This window comes from Anolis carolinensis, unplaced genomic scaffold (assembly GCF_035594765.1).
Source record: "Anolis carolinensis isolate JA03-04 unplaced genomic scaffold, rAnoCar3.1.pri scaffold_7, whole genome shotgun sequence".
In the NCBI taxonomy this organism is placed as follows: domain Eukaryota; kingdom Metazoa; phylum Chordata; class Lepidosauria; order Squamata; family Dactyloidae; genus Anolis; species Anolis carolinensis.
In genome coordinates this window covers 32,342,136-32,369,477 of record NW_026943818.1, presented here as the reverse complement: position 1 = coordinate 32,369,477, position 27,342 = coordinate 32,342,136, and the positions used below count along the sequence as shown (strand labels likewise).

Here is a 27,342-nt window from a genome sequence, read left to right as displayed (position 1 = left end):
TATTATTATTATTATTATTATTATACTATTAGTATTATTATTAATATTATACTATTATTATTATGCTACTATTATATTATATTACTATTATACTATTGTAATAGTATTATTATTGTTATTGTACTACTGATTATTATTATATTATTATTATTATTATTATTATACTATTATTATACTACCATTATTATTATTATTATTATTATTATTATTATATTATTATTACATTACTACTATTATTATACTATTATTATTATACTATCATTATTATTATTATACTATTATGATACTACTGCTATTATTATTGTACAATTATTATTATTAGTATACTATTATTATTATACTACTATTATTATTATTATACTATTATGATACTACTACTACTATTGTACGATTATTATTAGTAGTATATTATTATTATTATACTACTATTATTATACTACTCTTATAGTACTATTATTATTATATTATTGTATGACAGCAAACAAGATAGACATGCTGGATTATATTATTATTATTATATTATTATTATTATTATACTACCATTATTATTATTATCATTATTATTATACTACCATTATTATTATTATACTACGGTACTACTACTATTATTAGTAGTAGTAGTAGTAGCAGTAGTAGTAGTAGACTTATTATTATACTATTATTATGCTACAACTATTATTATACTATTATTATTATCATACTACCTTTATTATTATATTATTATTATTAATAGTATATTATTATTATATTTTATTATGATACATCATCATTATTATTATTATTATTATTATTATTCTAACCTTTCTGATCCAAAGTGTCCCGATACAGAGTGATACCATACCTATCGTTATCATTGAGCCTTAATGTACCTATTGACGTTGTTGTTGTTGTTGTTGTTGTTCCAGGACCAACTCCAGCAGAAGATCATCTGTCCAGGCCTGGTGTCCTGCTTGACCGCTGCTCCCAACGGGCTCTACGTCTTGGCCGGAATCTCCGAAAGCCTCTACCTGTGGGAGGTAAGGGACCCCCAAAGGCCATCTAGACTGACCCCTCCCGACAGATGGCCATCCAGCTGCCATTGGAATCCATGGCTTCATGGTGTTTTCCCCACAAGAGGGCAGGGCAATCCACGTTTTGCTTGAAGGGAATGAATATATATATATTAGACATGTCCAAAAAATCGTTTTGAATCGTATATCGGAATTATTTCGGATTGTTCTCGCTTTTTGATACGCATTCCGAGACATTGTCTCACAGCGCAACCAGCAATGTCATTCGAACCATTGTTGGCCCATTCTCTAATTGTCTCTTAATGGTTCGTTAATTCCCCCCCCCCCCAAAAAAAAAATTGGGGTGAAAAAATCAGAAATTCTTCCTATATCGAAGCGCCCGCACCCCCTACGAGAATTGAAACACTTTTTTATCGATCGCACATGCCTAATATATATATATATATATATATTCCGAGCGAAATAGAAGGGATCTATCTGATCCTTCCTGACAGATGGCCATCCAGCCATAGATGTGAGATCTATATATTTATTTTTTATTTATTTATCGTATGTGTGTGTGTGTGTGTATGTGTATATATATATATATGAGAATGATAGATATATCATACAATCTTAAAGCTGGGTGAGATCCCAAGGGTCACGAGTCCCAACCCAATCCGATCCCTCCCAACAGATGGCCATCCAGCCCTAGATGTGAGATATACAGTAGAGTCTCACTTATCCAAGCCTCGCTTATCCAAGCTTCTGGATAATCCAACTCATTTTTCTAGTCAAAGTTTTCAATATATCGTGATATTTTGGTGCTAAATTCGTAAATACAGTAATTACAACTTAACATTACTCCGTATTGAACTACTTTTTCTGTCAAATTTGCTGTATAACATGATGTTTTGGTGCTTAATTTGTAAAATCATAACCTAATTTGATGTTTAATAGGCTTTCCCTTAATCCCTCCTTATTATCCAAGATATTCGCTTATCCAAGCTTCTGCCGGCCCGTTTAGCTTGGATAAGTGAGACTCTACTGTATATATATTTATTTTTCTTTATTTATCATATATATATGGATGATAGATATATTATACAATCTTAAAGCTGGCTGAGATCCCAAGGGTCACCAAGTCCCAATCCGATCCCTCCCGACAGATGGCCATCCAGCCCTAGACATGAGATATATATACTTATTTTTATTTATTTATCATATATATATGGATGATAGATATATCATACAATCTTAAAGCAGGATGAGATCCCAAGGGTCACCTAGTCCCAACCCAATCCGATCCCTCCCGACAGATGGCCATCCAGCCATAGATGTGAGAGATATATACTTATTTTTATTTATTTATCATATATATATATATATATATGTATGAATGATAGATAGATCATAGAATCTTAAAGCTGGATGAGATCTCAAGGGTACAATCCGACCTGTCCTGACAGATGGCCATCAATTTAACAATTTAACAATTGTTAAATTATTATGTTATATATATATAGATAGATGTGATATATGTGATATATAAAATAATAATAATTAAATTATAATATTAAATCATTATAATATATTATAACATTATTAAATTATTATATTGTTATATAATATTATAATAATATTTATTATTATAATACTATATGATAACAATTATGAAATTATTGTTATACAGACAGATACGATATATGTGATATATATAATTATTATTAAATTATTATAATGTTAAATCACTATATTATTAAATATATTAAATATAAATATATTATAATATTAAATCACTATAATATATAACATTATTAAATATTAAATTATTGTTATATTCTTGTTAAATTATTATATTGTTATATAATATAACTAGCTGTGCCCGGCCACGCGTTGCTGTGGCATAGTCCTAAGTGGGGTTTTATTTGTGGAAGCAAGTATGAATGTTGTAATTAGTCACCTTGATTAGCATTGAATGGCCTTGCAGCTTCAAAGTCTGGTTGTTTCCTCCCTGGGGACTCCTTTGTTGTTGGGAGGTGTTAGCTGGCCCTGATTGTTTCCTGTCTGGAATTCCCCTGTTTTCAGTGTGTGGTTCTTTATTTACTGCCCTGATTTTAGAGATTATATTGTTCTGTATTATTATACCACTGTCATTTTTATATATTATATTTATATTTTTGTATTATTTGCTTAGAACTGGATTATATGTGGCCCCTTCTACACAACTGTATAAAATCCACACTGAACTGGATTATATGGCAGTGGGGACTCAAGATAATCAGATAAATCAGATAATCTGTATTTTATAGGCAGTGTGGAAGAGGCCTAAGTGAGGCCTAACTCTGTCTGTCCCCTGGGCTGAGTGGGTTACTAGGAGGCCAAGTGGGCGGAGCTTAGCCTGCTAACTGGCAGCAATTGGATAAAAACAATTATTCCTCTTCCTCTAATTGGGACTTTATTTTTCTTTTCTTTTTGTTGTATCAACCTAGAGCCGTGGATGATGGGTTGTGTTGTCAAATTTCGAGGTTGGGGGGCCTTTAGCTTTGTTGTTTTGTCCGCTGCCCTGATGCCATCACTCTTTTATATATATATATATAGACAATATTGTATTATTATAATATTATTATATCATAACAATTATTAAGTTATTATATTATATGTAGATAGGTGGATATATATACACACACATACATATGAATGATAAGTATATCATAGAATCTTAAACTTGGATGAGATCCCAAGGGTCACCGAGTCCCAATCGCCTTCTGCCGGGCAGGAGGGCACAATCCGATCCCTCCCGACAGATGGCCATCCAGCCATACATATATATATATATATATATATATATATATATATATATGTATATCATAGAATATTAAAGTTGGATGAGATCCCAAGGGTCACTGAGTCCCAATCGCCTTCTGCCGGGCAGGAGGGCACAATCCGATCCCTCCCGACAGATGGCCATCCAGCCATACATATACATATACATATATATATATATATATATATATATATATATATAGGTATATCATAGAATATATATATATATAGGTATATCATAGAATATTAAAGTTGGATGAGATCCCAAGGGTCACTGAGTCCCAATCGCCTTCTGCCGGGCAGGAAAGCACAATCCGATCCCTCCCGACAGATGGCCATCCAGCCATACATATATATATATATATACATATATATATGTATATCATAGAATATTAAAGTTGGATGAGATCCCAAGGGTCACTGAGTCCCAATCGCCGTCTGCCAGGCAGGAGGGCACAATCCGATCCCTCCCGACAGATGGCCATCCAGCCATACATTTATATATATATATATATATATATATGTGTGTGTGTGTGTGTGTGTGTGTGTGTGTGTGTGTGTGTGTGTATATCATAGAATATTAAAGTTGGATGAGATCCCAAGGGTCACTGAGTCCCAATCGCCTTCTGCGGGGCAGGAGGGCACAATCCGATCCCTCCCGACAGATGGCCATCCAGCCATACATTTATATATATATATATATATATATATATATATATATGTGTGTGTGTGTGTGTGTGTGTGTGTGTGTGTGTGTGTATATCATAGAATATTAAAGTTGGATGAGATCCCAAGGGTCACTGAGTCCCAATCGCCTTCTGCCGGGCAGGAGGGCACAATCCGATCCCTCCCGGCAGATGGCCATCCAGCCTCTGCTTTGAAACCTTTGAAACTGTTTCTCTTTCCTTTTGGCGCCAGGTCTGTAGCGGGAACCTGCTGGCCATCCTGAACCGGCACTACCAGGACCTGTCATGTCTCGCTTTCACGGACGACAGCAGCCACTTCGTCTCGGGGGCCAAGGACTGCCTCGCCATCGTCTGGAGCCTCTGCAAGTAGGGCTTTATTATTAATAATTTATTATTATTATTAATTTATTATTATTATTATTATTATTAATTTATTATTATTATTATTAATTTATTATTATCAACACAACGACGTTGTATGGCACAGCAAACAAGATAGACATGCTGGATTTCGTTTCGCAAAACCACAAGTCGAACACTTCCCAAGTGTCTAGGACTGTGTGATGTATTTTCTGATGATGTGTGCAGATCCCAGTAAGGTGGCCTTTTGCAGTTGGCAGATGGTGATTTTGTCAATGTCTATTGTTTCCAAATGCCGGCTGAGATCTTTTGGCACAGCACCCAGTGTGCCCATCACCACCGGGACCACCTGTACTGGTTTCTGCCAGAGTCTTTGAAGTTCAATCTTGAGGTCCTGAGAGCGGCTGAGTTTTTCCTGTTGTTTTTCATCTATGCGACTGTCACCTGGGATGGCAACATCAATGATCCAAACCTTGTTCTTTTCCACAACTGTGATGTCTGGTGTGTTGTGTTCCAGAACTTTGTCAGTCTGGATTCGGAAGTCCCACAGTATCTTTGCATGTTCATTTTCCAATACTTTTGCAGGTTTGTGATCCCACCAGTTCTTTGCTGCTGGGAGGTGGGACTTGAGGCATAAGTTCCAATGAATCATTTGGGCCACATAGTTGTGCCTCTGTTTGTAGTCTGTCTGTGCAGTTTTCTTACAGCAGCTGATGATATGATCCATGGTTTCGTCGGTTTCCTTGCACAGTCTGCATTTTGGGTCATCAGCTGATTTTTCAATCTTGGCCTTAATTGCATTTGTTCTGATGTCTTGCTCCTGGGCTGCAAGGATCAGGCCTTCTGTCTCCTTCTTCAGGGTCCCATTCGTTATTAATTAATTTATCATTATTATCATTATTATTATTATCATTATTATTATTATTATTAATGTATTGTAAGCGATGGGAATTTTTATCGAAGAGCAACAATATTATTATTATTATTATTAATTATTAATATATTGGAGGTAATTGGAATTTGTATTGAAGAGCGAAGACGTGAAAGCTGCCCGCTATTAAAAGTTGCCCATGTCTGTATTGTCATAAATAAGTGCGCAAATAAATAAAATATATTCATCATATTAAAAATAATACATAAAAATAAAAACAGAGATAAATAAAGTATTAATAATAATACATACATACATACATACCTAAAATCTATTAATAGTAATAATACATAAAAATAAATGATAAATAAATTAAATAATTATAATAAATACATAAATAAATAAAATTTATTAATAATAATAGATTATTATTGGTCCATGAGGTCACAAAGAGTCGAAAACGACTGGACGAATGAGATGATTAATAATAATAATACATAAAAATAAATGAGATAAATTAACTGTTAATACAGTAGAGTCTCACTTATCCAAGCTAAACGGGCCAGCAGAACCTTGGATAAGTGAATATCTTGGATAATAAGGAGGGATTAAGGAAAAGCCTATTAAACATCAAATTAGGTTATGATTTTACAAGTTAAGCACCAAAACATCATGTTATACAACAAATTTGACAGAAAACGTAGTTCAATACGCAGTAATATTATGTTGTAATTACTGTAGTTACGAATTTAGCACCAAAATATCACGATATATTGAAAACATTGACTACAAAAATGGCTTGGATAATCCAGAACGTTGGATAAGCGAGGCTTGGATAAGTGAGACTCTACTGTATACACAAATAGTCTATTAATAATATTATTAATACATACGCATAAAATAAATGAGATAGATAGAGTACTATTATTAATAATAAATACACAAATACAATACAGTAATAATAATACATGAAAATAAAATAAATGAGATGAAGTATAAATACTGTAATAGCAAATACACAAATAAAATCTATTAATAATAATAACATAAAAATAAATAAATAAATTATAAATAATAGTAAATACACAAATAAATCTATTAATAATAATACATAAAAATAAATAAATAAATTATAAATAATAGTAAATACACAAATAAATCTATTAATAATAATACATAAAAATAAATGAAATAAAGTATTAATATTATTCATAATAAACAAATAAATAAAATCTATTAATAATAATAATAATACATAAAATAAATGAGATACATATTAATAATAGCAAATAAATACACACATAAATAAAATCTATTAATATTAACTATACATAAAAATAAATGAGATAAATAATGTATTAATAATAAATAAATATGCCATTTCTTTCCCAGCGTGCTGCAGGTTGACCCTGGCCAAAGCCCGGAGCCTCGCCACGTGTGGTCTCAGCACACGCTTCCCGTCACGGACCTCTGTTGCGGGATCGGCGGGCCCATGTCACGCGTGGCCACCGCCTCGCTCGACCAAACGGCGAAGGTAAGGACAAGAAGGGTTGAATCGAAGAGCCACCTTTCTCCTTGGAGAGCGTATAGTTGTCTTGGAGGACCTAGAATGGCATTGGAAGGTCTAGAATTGTCTTGGAGGACGTAGAGTTGCATTGAAGGCCCTAAAGATTCCTATAAAAACCACTTTTCCCAGAACCTCTTGGTTTTCTGTGACTATACGGTCACCTTCCAATGGAAAGTCTCCCTGGAGAACCTAGAATTGCATTGGAGGACCTAGAAGTGCCTTGGAGGTCCTAGAGTTTCTAGAAAGAGCATTGGAGGACCTAGAAGTGCCTTGGAGGTCCTAGAGTTTCTAGAAAGAGCATTGGAGGACCTAGAAGTGCCTTGGAGGTCCTAGAGTTTCTAGAAAGAGCATTGGAGGACCTAGAAGTGCCTTGGAGGTCCTAGAGTTTCTAGAAAGAGCATTGGAGGACCTAGAAGTGCCTTGGAGGACCTAGAATTGCCTTGGAGGTCCTAGAGTTTCTAGAAAGAGCATTGGAGGACCTAGAAGTGCCTTGGAGGTCCTAGAGTTTCTAGAAAGAGCATTGGAGGACCTAGAAGTGCCTTGGAGGTCCTAGAGTTTCTAGAAAGAGCATCGGAGGACCTAGAATTCCCTTGGAGGTCCTAGAGTTTCTAGAAACAGCATTGGAGGACCTAGAATTGCCTTGGAGGTCCTAGAGTTTCTAGAAACAGCATTGGAGGACCTAGAATTGCCTTGGAGGTCCTAGGAATGCCTTGGAGGTCCTAGAGTTTCTAGAAACAGCATTGGAGGACCTAGAATTGCCTTGGAGGACCTAGAATTGCCTTGTCGGTCCTAGAGTTTCTAGAAAGAGCATTGGAGGACCTAGAATTCCCTTGGAGGTCCTAGAGTTTCTAGAAAGAGCATTGGAGGACCTAGAATTCCCTTGGCGGTCCTAGAGTTTCTAGAAAGAGCATTGGAGGACCTTGAATTGCCTTGGAGGTCCTAGAGTTTCTAGAAACAGCATTGGAGGACCTAAAATTGCCTTGGAGGTCCTAGAGTTTCTAGAAAGAGCATTGGAGGACCTAGAAGTGCCTTGGAGGACCTAGAATTGCCTTGGAGGTCCTAGAGTTTCTAGAAAGAGCATTGGAGGACCTAGAATTCCCTTGGAGGTCCTAGAGTTTCTAGAAAGAGCATTGGAGGACCTTGAATTGCCTTGGAGGTCCTAGAGTTTCTAGAAAGAGCATTGGAGGACCTAGAATTCCCTTGGAGGTCCTAGAGTTTCTAGAAAGAGCATTGGAGGACCTTGAATTGCCTTGGAGGTCCTAGAGTTTCTAGAAAGAGCATTGGAGGACCTAGAAGTGCCTTGGAGGACCTAGAGTTTCTAGAAACAGCATTGGAGGACCTAGAATTGCCTTGGAGGTCCTAGAGTTTCTAGAAACAGCATTGGAGGACCTAGAATTGCCTTGGAGGTCCTAGAGTTTCTAGAAAGAGCATTGGAGGACCTAGAATTGCCTTGGAGGTCCTAGAATTGCCTTGGAGGTCCTAGTGTTTGTAGAAAGAGCATTGGAGGACCTAGAAGTGCCTTGGAGGACCTAGAGTTGCCTTGGAGGTCCTAGAGTTTCTAGAAAGAGCATTGGAGGACCTAGAAGTGCCTTGGAGGACCTAGAGATGCCTTGGAGGTCCTAGAGTTTCTAGAAAGAGCATTGGAGGACCTAGATGTGCCTTGGAGGACCTAGAGATGCCTTGGAGGTCCTAGAGTTTCTAGAAAGAGCATTGGAGGACCTAGATGTGCCTTGGAGGACCTAGAGATGCCTTGGAGGTCCTAGAGTTTCTAGAAAGAGCATTGGAGGACCTAGATGTGCCTTGGAGGACCTAGAGATGCCTTGGAGGTCCTAGAGTTTCTAGAAAGAGCATTGGAGGACCTAGATGTGCCTTGGAGGACCTAGAGATGCCTTGGAGGTCCTAGAGTTTCTAGAAAGAGCATTGGAGGACCTAGATGTGCCTTGGAGGACCTAGAGTTGCCTTGGAGGTCCTAGAGTTTCTAGAAAGAGCATTGGCAGACCTAGAATTTCCTTGGAGGACCCAGAATTTCCTTGGAGGACCTAGAATTGCCTTGGAGGTCCTAGAGATTCTAGAAAGAGCATTGGAGGACCTAGAATTGCCTTGGAGGACCTAGAATTGCCTTGGAGGTCCTAGAAATTCCTATAAAGAGGACTTCTCTTAGAACCTCTAGGTCCTCCATGATTATAGGGCCAACTTTCAATGGAAACTCTGCTTGGAGAACCTAGAATTTCCTTGGAGGACCTAGAATTGGATTGAAGGTCCTGGAGGTCCTAGAGATTCCCAGAAGGAGCACTTCTCTCGGAAGTTCTAGGTGCTCCATGGTTATATGGTCAACTTAAATACCCGCCCAAAAAGTTAACATACAATTAAACTCTCCACGTGACGTCAAGAAGGCAATTGCGGAGTGACTAAATGCCTTTTCTAGGCCATTGCCTTCGTCTCTTTTTATAGCCTCCGAGGCATCTGGAGAGGCTGATCTATATATATAAAAGAGTGCTAATTATTCTTATCGGAGCCGTGTTGCGTGTCTGGTCGGTCCGTGTGATGTCCTGAAGTGGCTGCACCTGCTCTCGCCTGACACGCGCTCTCGTGTATGTTTCCCCCAGTTGTGGGAGATCTCCTCCGGCGACCTGCTCCTCTCGGTTGTCTTTGACGTCAGCCTCATGTCCGTGACCCTCGACCTGGCCGAGTATCACATGTTCTGCGGCGGAATCGACGGCTCCGTCTTCCAGGTCGACCTTTGCTCCTGGGTAGGTTCGCGTCACACCCCGGTGGAGGTGGATGTAGGTTTGTATCACCTCAGTGGAGGTGGATGCATGTTGTTGTTTGAACTACAGTAGAGAAGTGAGAGTGGTTATACACATGTGATTGTACTGAGCATGTTCAGACACAGGACTACATTTTTGTATTAAGTCTCTTTTACACCTCAGTGGAGGTGGATGCATTTTCGTATCACACCCCAGTGGAGGTGGATGCATGTTTGTATCACACCTCAGTGGAGGTGGATGCATGTTGTTGTTTGAACTACAGTAGAGAAGTGAGAGTGGTTATACACATGTGATTGTACTGAGCATGTTCAGACACAGGACTACATTTTTGTATTCAGCCTGTTTTACACCTCAGTGGAGGTGGATGTATGTTTGTATCACACCCCAGTGGAGGTGGATGTATGTTGCTGTTTGAACTACAGTAGAGAAGTGAGAGGGGTTATAGACATGCAATTGTACTGAGCATGTTCAGACACAGGACTCCATTTTTGTATTCAGCCTGTTTTACACCTCAGTGGAGGTGGGTGTATGTTTGTATCACCTCGGTGGAGGTAGATGTATGTTTGTATCACCTCGGTGGAGGTGGATGTATGTTTGTATCACACCTCGGTGGACTTATGGACTTCAGTGAGTCCAACCATACCTAAAGTCTATGGGGTTATAGACATGTGATTGGACTGAGCATGTTCAGACTCAGGACTCCATTTTTGCCTTCAGTCTGCCTTACACCTCAGTGGAGGTGGATGCTTGTTTTGCATCACACCTCAGTGGAGGTGGATGTATGTTGCTGTGTGGACTTCATTAGAGACAGGTGATTGTACTGAGCATGTTGAGACTCAGGACTCCTTTTTTGTATTTTTGTATTCAGTCTCTTTTACACCTCAGTGGAAGTGGATGCATGTTGTTGTTTGGACTTCATTAGAGACAGGTGATTGTACTGAGCATGTTGAGACTCAGGACTCCTTTTTTGTATTGTTGTATTCAGTATGTTTTACACCTCAGTGGAGGTGGATGCATTTTGTTGTTTGGACTTCATTAGAGACAGGTGATTGTACTGAGCATGTTGAGACTCAGGACTCCTTTTTTGTATTTTTGTATTCAGTCTGTTTTACAACTCAGTGGAGGTGGATGCATGTTGTTGTTTGGACTTCATTAGAGACAGGTGATTGTACTGAGCATGTTGAGACTCAGGACTCCTTTTTTGTATTTTTGTATTCAGTTTGTTTTACACCTCAGTGGAGGTGGATGCATGTTGTTGTTTGGACTTCATTAGAGACAGGTGATTGTACTGAGCATGTTGAGACTCAGGACTCCTTTTTTGTATTTTTGTATTCAGTTTGTTTTACACCTCAGTGGAGGTGGATGCATGTTGTTGTTTGGACTTCATTAGAGACAGGTGATTGTACTGAGCATGTTGAGACTCAGGACTCCTTTTTTGTATTTTTGTATTCAGTCTCTTTTACACCTCAGTGGAGGTAGATGCATGTTGCTGTTTGGACTTCAGTAAAGACATGTGATTGTACTGAGCATTTTCAGACTCAGGACTCCCTTTTCGATGCCTGTCTGCTTTACACCCCAGTGGAGGTGGATGCCTTCCCATGTGTTGTGTTGCCATCTGTCTCCTTTCTCTTCCTCCTCGCAGCCCGTCAGCAGGGAGAGGGGCTTCCACTCCGAGCGAGAGAGCGGGAAGATCTTCAAAGGGCATAAGTAAGTCCCGTTTAGGATGTCTCGTATTTCCGGGACGTTGTTGTCCTTTTTTTTACGAGGGAACCACGTTTCCGGTGATCTTTCAACGCTTTTCCCTCCGCCCCAAACAGGAACCAGGTGACCTGTCTCTCCATCTCCACCGACGGGAGCCTTTTGCTCTCCGGCTCTCACGACGAAACCGCCCGGCTGTGGGACGTCCAGAGCAAGCAGTGCCTGCGGACCGTGAATTACAAAGGTATGCTGGCAAGCGAAATATTATTGTTGTCGTCTTTTGAGTCAACGTCAACTTGCAATAACCATTTCGTTGGGGTCCCGTTGCTCTCCGAGGCTGAGAGAGAGCGCCTGAAATCACTGACGGGGGTCTGGACTGAGCAGGTTCAGGCACAAGACTCAATTTTTGTATTCTGTCTGCTTTACACCTCGGTGGAGGTGATTGTGTATTTGCTTCAGACCTCGGTGGAGGTGAATATTTAATAAATGTGTCTAATGTGAACCTCTGGTGTGGGAGGGATTGTACTGAGCATGTTCAGACACAGGACTCCATTTTTGTATTCTATCTGTTTTACACCTCGGTGGAGGTGGATGTGTGTTTGCTTCAGACCTCGGTGGAGGTGGATACGTAAGAAATGTGTCTCTATGGCGAACCACTTTGGTGTGGGAGGGATTGTACTGAGCATGTTCAGGCACAGGACTCCCTTTTTGTATTCAGTCTGCTTCACACCTCGGTGGAGGTGGATGTGTATTCGCTTCACACCTCGGTGGAGGTGGATACGTAAGAAATGTGTCTGTAATGTGAACCTCTTTGGTGTGGGAGGGATTGGACTGAGCGTGTTCAGGCACAGGACTCCCTTTTTGTATTCAGTCTGCTTCACACCTCGGTGGAGGTGGATGTGTATTCGCTTCACACCTCGGTGGAGGTGGATACTTAAGAAATGTGTCTGTAATGTGAACCTCTTTGGTGTGGGAGGAATTGTACTGAGCATGTTCAGGCACAGGACTCCATTTCTGTATTCTGTCTGCTTCTCACCTCGGTGGAGGTGGATACGTAAGAAATGTGTATGTATTGTCAACCACTTTGGTGTGGGATTGTCCTGAGCATCTTCCGACACAGAACTCATTATCTATATTCTATATTATCAATATTCAGTCTGCTTTACACCTCAGTGGAGGTGGATACATAAGAAATGTGTCTGTAATGTGAACCTCTTTGGTGTGGGAGGGATTGGACTGAGCATGTTCAGGCACAGGACTCCCTTTTTGTATTCAGTCTGCTTCACACCTCGGTGGAGGTGGATGTGTATTCGCTTCACACCTCGGTGGAGGTGGATACTTAAGAAATGTGTCTGTAATGTGAACCTCTTTGGTGTGGGAGGAATTGTACTGAGCATGTTCAGGCACAGGACTCCATTTCTGTATTCTGTCTGCTTCTCACCTCGGTGGAGGTGGATACGTAAGAAATGTGTATGTATTGTCAACCACTTTGGTGTGGGATTGTCCTGAGCATCTTCCGACACAGAACTCATTATCTATATTCTATATTATCAATATTCAGTCTGCTTTACACCTCAGTGGAGGTGGATACATAAGAAATGTGTCTGTAATGTGAACCTCTTTGGTGTGGGAGGGATTGGACTGAGCATGTTCAGGCACAGGACTCCATTTTTGTATTCTGTCTGCTTTACACCTCGGTGGAGGTGGATGTGTGTTCGTTTCACACCTCGGTGGAGGTGGATGCATGTTGGTAATTCATTCAGGTGACTGGTTGGTCAACCTGCCCAATTTTTCTGCCTCTGGGTAATTCGGAGAGACATCTCAGGGAGGCCCGTCATCATCATCGTTGTGTACGTTGCCGTCGTTCTTCCTCTTAATGAGCTCTTGTCCGGGCGCAGCGGTGTTTCCGCTTCATTACTGGCATCCGGAGTATCGGAAATGTCCCCGTTCGCCAAGGAAGCGTAAAACGGACACATATCATAATAATAATATTATTATTATTGTTATGGACCCATATTATTATTATATCATCATTATTATTGTTATTATTATTTTTATTGTTATTACTGTTATATGGGTCCAAAATAATAAATATTCTTATTATTGTTATGGACCCATATTATTATTATTATTATTATTATTATTATTATTATTATATTGTTGTCATAGTAGTTGTTATATGGGTCCAAAATAATAAATATTATTGTTATGGACCCATATTATTATTATTATTATTATTATTATTATTATTATTATTATATTGTTGTCATAGTAGTTGTTATATGGGTCCAAAATAATAAATATTATTGTTATGGACCCATATTATTGTTGTTGTTGTTCTTATTTTTGTTGTTATATGGGTCCAAAATAATAAATATTATTATTGTTGTTATGGGCCCATATTATTATATTATTATTATTGTTGTTGTTGTTGTTGTTGTTGTTATATGGGTCCAAAATAACAAATATTATTATTGTTATGGACCATTATTATTATTATTATTATTATTATTATTATTATTATTATTATTATATAATTATAATTATTATTATTTGTTATTATTATTATATGGGTCCAATATAATAAATATTATTATTGTTATGGACCCATATTATTATTATTATTATTATTATTATTATTTTATATTGGTGTTGTTTTTGTTGTTATTATATGGGTCCAAAATAAAAAATATTATTATTGTTATGGACCCATATTATTAAAATTATTATTATTATTATTATATTATTGGTGTTGTTGTTATTGTTATTATATGGGTCCAAAATAATAAATAATATTATTGTTATGGACCCATATTATTATTATATTATTATTATTGTTGTTATTATTATTGTTATGGACCCATATTATTATATTATTATTGTTGTTGTTGTTGTTGTTATTATATGGGTCCAAAATAATAAATATTATTATTGTTATGGACCCATATTATTATTATTATTATTATTATTATTATTATTATTATTATTATTATTATATTATTGTTGTTGTTGTTGTTGTTGTTGTTATATGGGTCCAAAATAATAATTATTGGAGAGAGAAGAAGAAAGAGAGGAAGGAGAGAATGAGAAAGAAAAGGAAGAAGAGGACGGAAGGAAGGAGGAGAAAGGAAAGAATAAGAGAGAGGAAGGAGAGAAGAAGGAAGAAGAGGAAGGAAGGAGAGAATGAGAAAGAAAAGGAAGAAGAGGACGGAAGGAAGGAGGAGAAAGGAAAGAATAAGAGAGAGGAAGGAGAGAAGAAGGAAGAAGAGGAAGGAAGGAGAGAATGAGAAAGAAAAGGAAGAAGAGGACGGAAGGAAGGAGGAGAAAGGAAAGAATAAGAGAGAGGAAGGAGAGAAGAAGGAAGAAGAGGAAGGAAGGAGAGAACGAGAAAGAAAAGGAGGAGGAGAGGGGGGAGGAGGAAGAAGAGAAGAAAAAGAAGAAAGAAGAGAGGAGGAGGAGAGAGGAAAAGAAAGGAGGTCATCTTTGGTCCCATCCCGGAGCGAACTTCCATTTGCGACGACGGGATTAATGCCATTCGTTCCACTTTCTTCTCCTCCTCGTTCTATAACCGTCTTGTTACAAAACCCGGCCCTTGGTGCCCTCTTCCAAATATCTCATTACTTTCCTCTTGTCTCCCTCCCCGGGGAAGCGTTAGCTTGCTTTATCTCGACAGAACAGAAACCACTGATAAGAAGCGGCCCCGTCAATAAGGGCGCGGGATGTCTCTCTCCCTTCTTGACACGCGTCTTCTCTTCTTCCACCCTCGTGTTTTTTGGCTCCTCGGTAAATCCTCCGCTCGGCCGGAGACACCCGACAGCCCCGACCACGAGGATCCTCGTTGTATAATTTAATAAGGCTCCGAAAAACGTCCCGTCCTCTCCGGTTAGGCAGCGGCCGGATTTCGGCGGGAGAAAAAGTGATAGTGTCATCCCGAAACTGCAACGGGTTGGTCAGTTGGGCAGCAGAAAGATCCATAGGATCCTGGAGTTGGAGGAGACCCCAAAGGTCATCCAGTTGAACCCACCAAAGATGGATAGATGGATGGATAGGATGGTAGAGTTGGAGGAGACCTCAACGGCCATCCAGATGAACCCATCGAAGATAGATGGATGGATGGATGAGTGGATGGATGCATAGGACCCTAGAGTTGGAGGAGACCCCAAAGACCTTCTAGATGAACCCACCAAAGATAGATGGATGGATGGATGAGTGGATGGATGGATAGGACCCTAGAGTTGGAGGAGACCCCAAAGGCCATCCAGTTGAACCCACCAAAGATAGATGGATGGATGGATGGATAGGATGGTAGAGTTGGAGGAGACCTCAACGGCCATCCAGATGAACCCATCGAAGATAGATGGATGGATGGATGAGTGGATGGATGGATAGGACCCTAGAGTTGGAGGAGACCCCAAAGACCTTCTAGATGAACCCACCAAAGATAGATGGATGGATGGATGAGTGGATGGATGGATAGGACCCTAGAGTTGGAGGAGACCCCAAAGGCCATCCAGTTGAACCCACCAAAGATAGATGGATGGATGGATAGGATGGTAGAGTTGGAGGAGACCTCAACGGCCATCCAGATGAACCCACCAAAGATAGATGGATGGATAGATGGTTGGTTAGATGGATGGATGGCTAGATAGGATCCTAGAGTTGGAGGAGACCCCAAAGACCTTCTAGATGAACCCACCAAAGATAGATAGATGGATGGATGGATAGATAGGATTGTAGAGTTGAAAGAGACCTCAACGGCCATCCAGATGAACCCACCAAAGATAGATGGATGGATAGATGGATGGCTGGGTGGATGGATGGATGGATAGGATCCTAGAGTTGGAGGAGACTTCAAAGGCCATCCAGATGAACCCATCGAAGATAGATGGATGGATGGATGAGTGGATGGATGGATAGGACCCTAGAGTTGGAGGAGACCCCAAAGACCTTCTAGATGAACCCACCAAAGATAGATGGATGGATGGATGAGTGGATGGATGGATAGGACCCTAGAGTTGGAGGAGACCCCAAAGGCCATCCAGTTGAACCCACCAAAGATAGATGGATGGATGGATAGATGGATGGCTGGATGGATGGTTGGATGGATGGTTGGATGGATGGATACATAGGACCCTAGAGTTGGAGGAGACCTCAACAGCCATCCAGATGAACCTACCAAGGATAGATGGATGAATGGTTGGATGGATAGATAGGACCATAGAGTTGGAGGAGACCCCAAAGTCCATCCAGATGAACCCAACGTAGATAGATGGATGGATGGATGGATGAATGGATGGATAGATAGGATCCTAGAGTTGGAGGAGACCCCAAAGGCCATCCAGTTGAAGCCACCGAAGATGGATGGATAGATGGATGGTTGGATGGATGGATAGATGGATAGATAGGGCCCTAGAGTTGGAGGAGACTTCAAAGGCCATCCAGATGAACCCATTGAAGATAGATGGATGGATGGATGGATGGATAGATGGATGGCTGGATGGATGGTTGGATGGATGGTTGAATGGATGGATACATAGGACCCTAGAGTTGGAGGAGACCCCAAAGGCCATCCAGTTGAACCCACCAAAGATAGATGGATGGATGGATAGATGGATGGCTGGATGGATGGTTGGATGGATGGTTGGATGGATGGATACATAGGACCCTAGAGTTGGAGGAGACCTCAACGGCCATCCAGATGAACCTACCAAAGATGGATGGATGGATGGGATTGTAGAGTTGGAGGAGACCTCAACAGCCATCCAGATGAACCTACCAAGGATAGATGGATGAATGGTTGGATGGATAGATAGGACCATAGAGTTGGAGGAGACCCCAAAGTCCATCCAGATGAACCCAACGTAGATAGATGGCTGGATGGATGGATGGATGGATAGATAGGATCCTAGAGTTGGAGGAGACCCCAAAGGCCATCCAGTTGAAGCCACCGAAGATGGATGGATAGATGGATGGTTGGATGGATGGGATAGATGGATAGATAGGGCCCTAGAGTTGGAGGAGACTTCAAAGGCCATCCAGATGAACCCATTGAAGATAGATGGATGGATGGATGGATGGATGAGTGGATGGATGGATAGGATCCTAGATTTGGAGGCGACCCCAAAGGCCATCCAGATGAACCCAACGTAGATAGATGGAAGGATAGATTGATAGCTGGATGGATAGATAGATAGATATAGATAGATAGGACCCTAGAGTTGGAGGAGACCCCAAAGATCATCCAGTTGAACCCAATGTAGATAGATGGATGGATAGGACCCTAGAGTTGGAGGAGACCCCAAAGGCCTTCCAGTTGAACCCAATGTAGATAGATGGATGGATAGGACCCTAGAGTTGGAGGAGACCCCAAAGGCCTTCCAGTTGAACCCAATGTAGATAGATGGATGGATAGGACCCTAGAGTTGGAGGAGACCCCAAAGATCATCCAGTTGAACCCAATGTAGATAGATGGATGGATAGGACCCTAGAGTTGGAGGAGACCCCAAAGGCCTTCCAGTTGAACCCAATGTAGATAGATGGATGGATAGGACCCTAGAGTTGGAGGAGACCCCAAAGGCCTTCCAGTTGAACCCAATGTAGATAGATGGATGGATAGGACCCTAGAGTTGGAGGAGACCCCAAAGATCATCCAGTTGAACCCAATGTAGATAGATGGATGGATAGGACCCTAGAGTTGGAGGAGACCCCAAAGGCCTTCCAGTTGAACCCAATGTAGATAGATGGATGGATAGGACCCTAGAGTTGGAGGAGACCCCAAAGGCCTTCCAGTTGAACCCAATGTAGATAGATGGATGGATAGGACCCTAGAGTTGGAGGAGACCCCAAAGGCCTTCCAGTTGAACCCAATGTAGATAGATGGATGGATAGATTGATAGATAGGATCCTAGAGTTGGAGGAGACCTCAAAGGTCATCCAGTCCAACCTTCAAAGATAGACCAATGAATAGATGGATGAATAAATCAATACATAGATAGATGTAAAGGAAGCCAACGCCAACACGGTTGGAATGTGCATCCTCTCCTGGGCTGGGGCTGCCAGCTCACCGAGCAAAACATTACTCAGCATTTGGCGTCAACCGGTGTTTTCTCCTTCCCGAGGGATGATTGAAAGCCCAACGCGAGCCAAACAGAGCGCGGCGACGCTCCAAAATCCCTCGGTTGGCTTTGCAGCTTCACACCGAAGCCTCTCAAAGAGCCTTTCATCCCGACAGATGCTGTACCGATTCGTATATAAGACTCTCCTGCATCTTCCGTTATTGTATATACTCAAATAATAATTTTGGGGTTTCTTCCAGTTCTAGGATTCTTTCTATCTATCTATCTATCTATCTATCTATCTATCTATCTATCTATCTATCTATCTATCCATCCATCCATCCACCCATCTGTCTATCCATCTACCCAACTATCGATCCATCCAACTATCCATCCATCTATCTATCTTTGAGGGGTTGGACTGGATGATCTATGAGGTCTTTAGGGTTCATTCCATCTGTCCATCCATCTATCTTTGGAGAGTTGGACTGAATGACTTTTGGGGTCTCTTCCAATGCTAGGATTATGTCTGTCTGTCCATCCAACAACCCTGGTGGGTTGGATGACATTTGGGGCCTCTTCCAACTCTAGAGTTCTAACCCATCCATCCATTTATATATCTCTATCTATCTTTGAGGGATTGGACTGGATGAACTTTGGCGTCTTTAAGATGCATTCTATTCATCCATCCATCCATCTTTGGTGGGTTCAACTAGATGGCCTTTGAGGTCCCTTACAACTCTAGGATTCCATCCATCTATACATCTATCTTAGGTGGGTTCAATTGGATGGCCCTTGGGGTCTCTTCCAACTCTACGACTCTATCTATCTATCTCTCTATCTATCCATCTATCCATCCATCTATCTTTGGTGGGTTCAAGTGGATGTCCTTCGGGGACTCTTCCAGCTCTAGAATTCCACCCATCCATACATTTATCTAAGGTGGGTTCAACTGGCTGTCCTTTGGGGTCTCTTCCAACTCTAGGATTCTACCTCTCCATCCATCCATCTTTGGTGGGTTCAACTGGATGTCCTTTGGGGTCTCTTCCAACTCTAGGATTCCATCCATCCATCTATCTCTGGTGGGTTCAACTGGATGTCCTTTGGGGTCTCTTCCAGCTCTAGGATCCTATCCATCCATCTATCTCTGGTGGGTTCAACTTGATGGCCTTTAGGTTCCTTTCCAACTCTAAGATTCCATCCATCTATCTCTGGTGGGTTCAACTGGATGTCCTTTGGGTTCTCTTCCAACTCTAGGATCCTATCCATCCATCTATCTCTGGTGGCTTCAACTGGATGTCCTTCAGGGTCTCTTCCAACTCTAGGATTCCATCCACCCATCCATCTATCTCTGGTGGCTTCAACTGGATGTCCTTCAAGGTCTTGTCCAACTCTAGGATCCTATCCATCCATCTATCTTAGGTGGGTTCAACTGGATGGCCTTCGAGGTCTTGTCCAACTCTAGGATCCTATCCATCCATCTATCTTAGGTGGGTTCAACTGGATGGCCTTCAAGGTCTCATCCAGCTCTAGGATTCCATCCATCCATCCATCTTTGGTGGGCTCAACTGGATGTCCTTCAAGGTCCCGTCCAACTCTAGGATCCTATCCATCCATCTATCTCTGGTGGGTTCAACTTGATGGCCTTTAGGTTCCTTTCCAACTCTAAAATTCCATCCATCCATCTTTGTTGGATTCAACTGGATGTCCTTCAGGGTTTCTTCCAACTCTAGGATTCCATCCATCCACCCATCTATGGTGGGTTCAACTGGATGGCCCTTGGGGTCTCCTCCAATTCTAGGTTCTGGTTGATATTCTCCACGATCTCGTTGAACCCAGACTGGTGTGATCCAGATCCCGATGAAGCTGAGCATCGTTTTTTGAACTGCATTTTTGACGCATTTGGGATTTATGTCCCAGCAACACGGGACTAATTGCTGCCGTTTTGTCCCACCGCCCTTTACGACGAGAGCTCGTTACGGTCCCACAACTGGAGCTGAAGCAATAGCGGTTCTCCCGCGCGGTGTAAGCTCTCCGTATCCATGATATAGAGTCCCCTTGCGGCTCTCCAAAACCCCAAAGTCATTACCATCTTAATTTTTTCGGGAAAGATGAAGCAGCGAGCCATTTGTTCTCGGCCTCCCCGGGGCACCCAGAGGTGCTTACGGCTTCCCGGCCTCCGCATCCATCACTCGGGCTCTCCCCAAATGAGCGATCCATCACCGGCGGAGCTAATGAGGGCGTTAATTACCCCGCTTGCTGGGCGCCATCCGTCGCAAGCGCTGCCTCGACTCACCTCCTGCGGGCATCGCGTCTCTCCTTCTGTTTTCATCCATCAATTTGAGGAAGGAGAGGGTCTAGGTGTGCCGTTGAGTCTGGAATCAACAGATGGGACCCGAAGGACATCCAGGTGAACCCACCAGAGATAGATAGATGGATGGATGGATAGATAGATAGAGTCGTAGAGTTGGATGAGACCCCAAAGGACATCCAGTTGAACCTACCAAAGATGGATGGATGGACGGATGGATGGAAGGATAGATAGATAGAAAGATAGATAGACAGAGTTGGATGAGACCCCAAAGGCCTTCCTGTTGAACCCACCAAAGATACATGGATGGATAGATGGAATCCTAGAGTTGGAAGAGACCCCAAAGGCAATCCAGTTGGACCCACCAGAGATAGATGGATGGATGGATAATGGATGGATGGATAGGTAGGTAGGTAGAGTTGGAGGAGACCCCAAAGGCCACCCAGTTCAACCCACCAAAGATAGATGGATGGAATCCTAGAGTGGGAGGAGACCCTAAAGAACATCCAGTTGAACCTATCAAAGATAGATGGATGGATAGATGGATAGAATCCTAGAGTTGGAAAGGACCCCAAAGGCCATCCAATTGAACCCACCTAAGATAGATGGATGGATGGATGGATAGAACCCTAGAGTTCGAAGAGACTCTAAAGAACATCCAGTTGAACCTACGAAAGATAGTTAGATGGATGGATGGATGGATAGGTAGGTAGGTAGGTAGAGTTGGAAGAGACCCCAAAGGCCATCCAGTTGAACCTACCAAAGATAGTTGGATGGATGGATGGATAGGTAGATAGATAGATAGATAGATAGATAGATAGATAGATAGATAGAGTCATAGAGTTGGATGAGACCCCAAATGCCATCCAGTTCAACCCACCATGGATGGATGGATGGTTGGATGGATAGAGAGATAGACAGATAGATAGATAGATAGATAGATAGATAGATAGATAGATAGATAGATAGAGTCGTAGAGTTGGAGGAGACCCGAAGGAACATCCAGTTGAGCCCACCAAAGATAGATGGATGGATGGAATCCTAGAGTTGGAAGAGACCCTAAACAACATTCAATTGAACCCACCCAAAATAGATGGATGGATGGATGGATGGAATCCTAGAGTTGGAAAGGACCCCAAGGGCCATCCAGTTGAACCCACCACAGATGGATGGATGGATGGATAGATAGTATCCTAAAGTTGGGTGAGACCCCAAAGGCCATCCAGTTGAACCCACCTTAGATAGATGGATGGATGGATGGATCGAGTCGTAGAGTTGGAAAAGACCCCAAGGGCCATCCAGTTGAACCCACCAAAGATGGATGGATAGATAAAAGTCGTAGAGTTGGACGAGACCCTAAGGAACATCCAGTTGAAGCCACCTTAGATAGATGTATGGATGGATGGAATCCCAGAGTTGGACGAGACCCCTAAGGTTATTCAGTTGAACCCACCTTAGATAGATGTATGGATGGATGGAATCCTATAGTTGGAAGAGACCCCAAGGTCCATCAAATTGAACCCACCTTAGATAGATGGATGAATAGATCCATCTGTCTAAAGAACATCCAGTTGAAGCCACCTTAGATAGATGTATGGATGGATGGAATCCCAGAGTTGGACGAGACCCCTAAGGTTATTCAGTTGAAGCCACCTTAGATAGATGTATGGATGGATGGAATCCCAGAGTTGGACGAGACCCCTAAGGTTATTCAGTTGAACCCACCTTAGATAGATGTATGGATGGATGGAATCCTATAGTTGGAAGAGACCCCAAGGTCCATCAAATTGAACCCACCTTAGATAGATGGATGAATAGATCCATCTGTCTAAAGAACATCCAGTTGAAGCCACCTTAGATAGATGTATGGATGGATGGAATCCCAGAGTTGGACGAGACCCCTAAGGTTATTCAGTTGAAGCCACCTTAGATAGATGTATGGATGGATGGAATCCCAGAGTTGGACGAGACCCCTAAGGTTATTCAGTTGAACCCACCTTAGATAGATGTATGGATGAATGGAATCCCAGAGTTGGACGAGACCCCTAAGGTTATTCAGTTGAACCCACCTTAGATAGATGTATGGATGGATGGAATCCTATAGTTGGAAGAGACCCCAAGGTCCATCAAATTGAACCCACCTTAGATAGATGGATGAATAGATCCATCTGTCTAAAGAACATCCAGTTGAAGCCACCTTAGATAGATGTATGGATGGATGGAATCCCAGAGTTGGACGAGACCCCTAAGGTTATTCAGTTGAAGCCACCTTAGATAGATGTATGGATGGATGGAATCCCAGAGTTGGACGAGACCCCTAAGGTTATTCAGTTGAACCCACCTTAGATAGATGTATGGATGGATGGAATCCTATAGTTGGAAGAGACCCCAAGGTCCATCAAATTGAACCCACCTTAGATAGATGGATGAATAGCTCCATCTGTCTAAAGAGCATCCAGTTGAACCCACCTTAGATAGATGTATGGATGGATGGAATCCCAGAGTTGGACGAGATCCGAAGGGCCATCCAGTTGAACCCACCAAAGATGGATGGATAGATAAAAGTCGTAGAGTTGGACGAGACCCTAAGGAACATCCAGTTGAACCCACCTTAGATAGATGTATGGATGGATGGAATCCTATAGTTGGAAGAGACCCCAAGGTCCATCAAATTGAACCCACCTTAGATAGATGGATGAATAGATCCATCTGTCTAAAGAACATCCAGTTGAAGCCACCTTAGATAGATGTATGGATGGATGGAATCCCAGAGTTGGACGAGACCCCTAAGGTTATTCAGTTGAACCCACCTTAGATAGATGTATGGATGGATGGAATCCTATAGTTGGAAGAGACCCCAAGGTCCATCAAATTGAACCCACCTTAGATAGATGGATGAATAGCTCCATCTGTCTAAAGAGCATCCAGTTGAACCCACCTTAGATAGATGTATGGATGGATGGAATCCTATAGTTGGAAGAGACCCCAAGGTCCATCAAATTGAACCCACCTTAGATAGATGGATGAATAGCTCCATCTGTCTAAAGAGCATCCAGTTGAACCCACCTTAGATAGATGTATGGATGGATGGAATCCCAGAGTTGGACGAGATCCGAAGGGCCATCCAGTTGAACCCACCAAAGATGGATGGATAGATAAAAGTCGTAGAGTTGGACGAGACCCTAAGGAACATCCAGTTGAACCCACCTTAGATAGATGTATGGATGGATGGAATCCCAGAGTTGGACGAGACCCCTAAGGTTATTCAGTTGAACCCACCTTAGATGGATGTATGGATGGATGGAATCCTATAGTTGGAAGAGACCCCAAGGTCCATCAAATTGAACCCACCTTAGATAGATGGATGAATAGATCCATCTGTCTAAAGAACATCCAGTTGAACCCACCTTAGATAGATGTAAGGATGGATGGAATCCCAGAGTTGGACGAGACCCCTAAGGTTATTCAGTTGAAGCCACCTTAGATAGATGTATGGATGGATGGAATCCCAGAGTTGGACGAGACCCCTAAGGTTATTCAGTTGAACCCACCTTAGATAGATGTATGGATGGATGGAATCCTATAGTTGGAAGAGACCCCAAGGTCCATCAAATTGAACCCACCTTAGATAGATGGATGAATAGCTCCATCTGTCTAAAGAGCATCCAGTTGAACCCACCTTAGATAGATGTATGGATGGATGGAATCCTATAGTTGGAAGAGACCCCAAGGTCCATCAAATTGAACCCACCTTAGATAGATGGATGAATAGATCCATCTGTCTAAAGAACATCCAGTTGAAGCCACCTTAGATAGATGTATGGATGAATGGAATCCCAGAGTTGGACGAGACCCCTAAGGTTATTCAGTTGAACCCACCTTAGATAGATGTATGGATGGATGGAATCCTATAGTTGGAAGAGACCCCAAGGTCCATCAAATTGAACCCACCTTAGATAGATGGATGAATAGCTCCATCTGTCTAAAGAGCATCCAGTTGAACCCACCTTAGATAGATGTATGGATGGATGGAATCCTATAGTTGGAAGAGACCCCAAGGTCCATCAAATTGAACCCACCTTAGATAGATGGATGAATAGCTCCATCTGTCTAAAGAGCATCCAGTTGAACCCACCTTAGATAGATGTATGGATGGATGGAATCCCAGAGTTGGACGAGATCCGAAGGGCCATCCAGTTGAACCCACCAAAGATGGATGGATAGATAAAAGTCGTAGAGTTGGACGAGACCCTAAGGAACATCCAGTTGAAGCCACCTTAGATAGATGTATGGATGGATGGAATCCCAGAGTTGGACGAGACCCCTAAGGTTATTCAGTTGAACCCACCTTAGATGGATGTATGGATGGATGGAATCCTATAGTTGGAAGAGACCCCAAGGTCCATCAAATTGAACCCACCTTAGATAGATGGATGAATAGATCCATCTGTCTAAAGAACATCCAGTTGAACCCACCTTAGATAGATGTAAGGATGGATGGAATCCCAGAGTTGGACGAGACCCCTAAGGTTATTCAGTTGAAGCCACCTTAGATAGATGTATGGATGGATGGAATCCCAGAGTTGGACGAGACCCCTAAGGTTATTCAGTTGAACCCACCTTAGATAGATGTATGGATGGATGGAATCCTATAGTTGGAAGAGACCCCAAGGTCCATCAAATTGAACCCACCTTAGATAGATGGATGAATAGCTCCATCTGTCTAAAGAGCATCCAGTTGAACCCACCTTAGATAGATGGATGAATAGCTCCATCTGTCTAAAGAGCATCCAGTTGAACCCACCTTAGATAGATGTATGGATGGATGGAATCCTATAGTTGGAAGAGACCCCAAGGTCCATCAAATTGAACCCACCTTAGATAGATGGATGAATAGATCCATCTGTCTAAAGAACATCCAGTTGAAGCCACCTTAGATAGATGTATGGATGAATGGAATCCCAGAGTTGGACGAGACCCCTAAGGTTATTCAGTTGAACCCACCTTAGATAGATGTATGGATGGATGGAATCCTATAGTTGGAAGAGACCCCAAGGTCCATCAAATTGAACCCACCTTAGATAGATGGATGAATAGCTCCATCTGTCTAAAGAGCATCCAGTTGAACCCACCTTAGATAGATGTATGGATGGATGGAATCCTATAGTTGGAAGAGACCCCAAGGTCCATCAAATTGAACCCACCTTAGATAGATGGATGAATAGCTCCATCTGTCTAAAGAGCATCCAGTTGAACCCACCTTAGATAGATGTATGGATGGATGGAATCCCAGAGTTGGACGAGATCCGAAGGGCCATCCAGTTGAACCCACCAAAGATGGATGGATAGATAAAAGTCGTAGAGTTGGACGAGACCCTAAGGAACATCCAGTTGAAGCCACCTTAGATAGATGTATGGATGGATGGAATCCCAGAGTTGGACGAGACCCCTAAGGTTATTCAGTTGAACCCACCTTAGATGGATGTATGGATGGATGGAATCCTATAGTTGGAAGAGACCCCAAGGTCCATCAAATTGAACCCACCTTAGATAGATGGATGAATAGATCCATCTGTCTAAAGAACATCCAGTTGAACCCACCTTAGATAGATGTAAGGATGGATGGAATCCCAGAGTTGGACGAGACCCCTAAGGTTATTCAGTTGAAGCCACCTTAGATAGATGTATGGATGGATGGAATCCCAGAGTTGGACGAGACCCCTAAGGTTATTCAGTTGAACCCACCTTAGATAGATGTATGGATGGATGGAATCCTATAGTTGGAAGAGACCCCAAGGTCCATCAAATTGAACCCACCTTAGATAGATGGATGAATAGATCCATCTGTCTAAAGAACATCCAGTTGAACCCACCTTAGATAGATGTATGGATGGATGGAATCCCAGAGTTGGACGAGACCCCTAAGGTTATTCAGTTGAAGCCACCTTAGATAGATGTATGGATGGATGGAATCCCAGAGTTGGACGAGACCCCTAAGGTTATTCAGTTGAAGCCACCTTAGATAGATGTATGGATGGATGGAATCCTATAGTTGGAAGAGACCCCAAGGTCCATCAAATTGAACCCACCTTAGATAGATGGATGAATAGATCCATCTGTCTAAAGAACATCCAGTTGAACCCACCTTAGATAGATGTATGGATGGATGGAATCCCAGAGTTGGACGAGATCCGAAGGGCCATCCAGTTGA

At 41.8% G+C, this 27,342-nt stretch overlaps 1 protein-coding gene across 1 annotated transcript in view; it reads left to right on the top strand.

Moving 5' to 3' along the window:
* wdr18 (WD repeat domain 18) overlaps nt 1–27,342 on the top strand; it is a 35,279-nt gene that overhangs the window by 1,372 nt on the left and 6,565 nt on the right. Inside the window, exons 2-7 of the mRNA XM_062959508.1 lie at nt 906–1,016; nt 4,734–4,867; nt 7,125–7,266; nt 9,906–10,049; nt 11,710–11,774; nt 11,885–12,009. Coding sequence (XP_062815578.1) covers nt 906–1,016; nt 4,734–4,867; nt 7,125–7,266; nt 9,906–10,049; nt 11,710–11,774; nt 11,885–12,009 — 721 coding nt within the window. The remainder of the gene's footprint in view (nt 1–905; nt 1,017–4,733; nt 4,868–7,124; nt 7,267–9,905; nt 10,050–11,709; nt 11,775–11,884; nt 12,010–27,342) is intronic.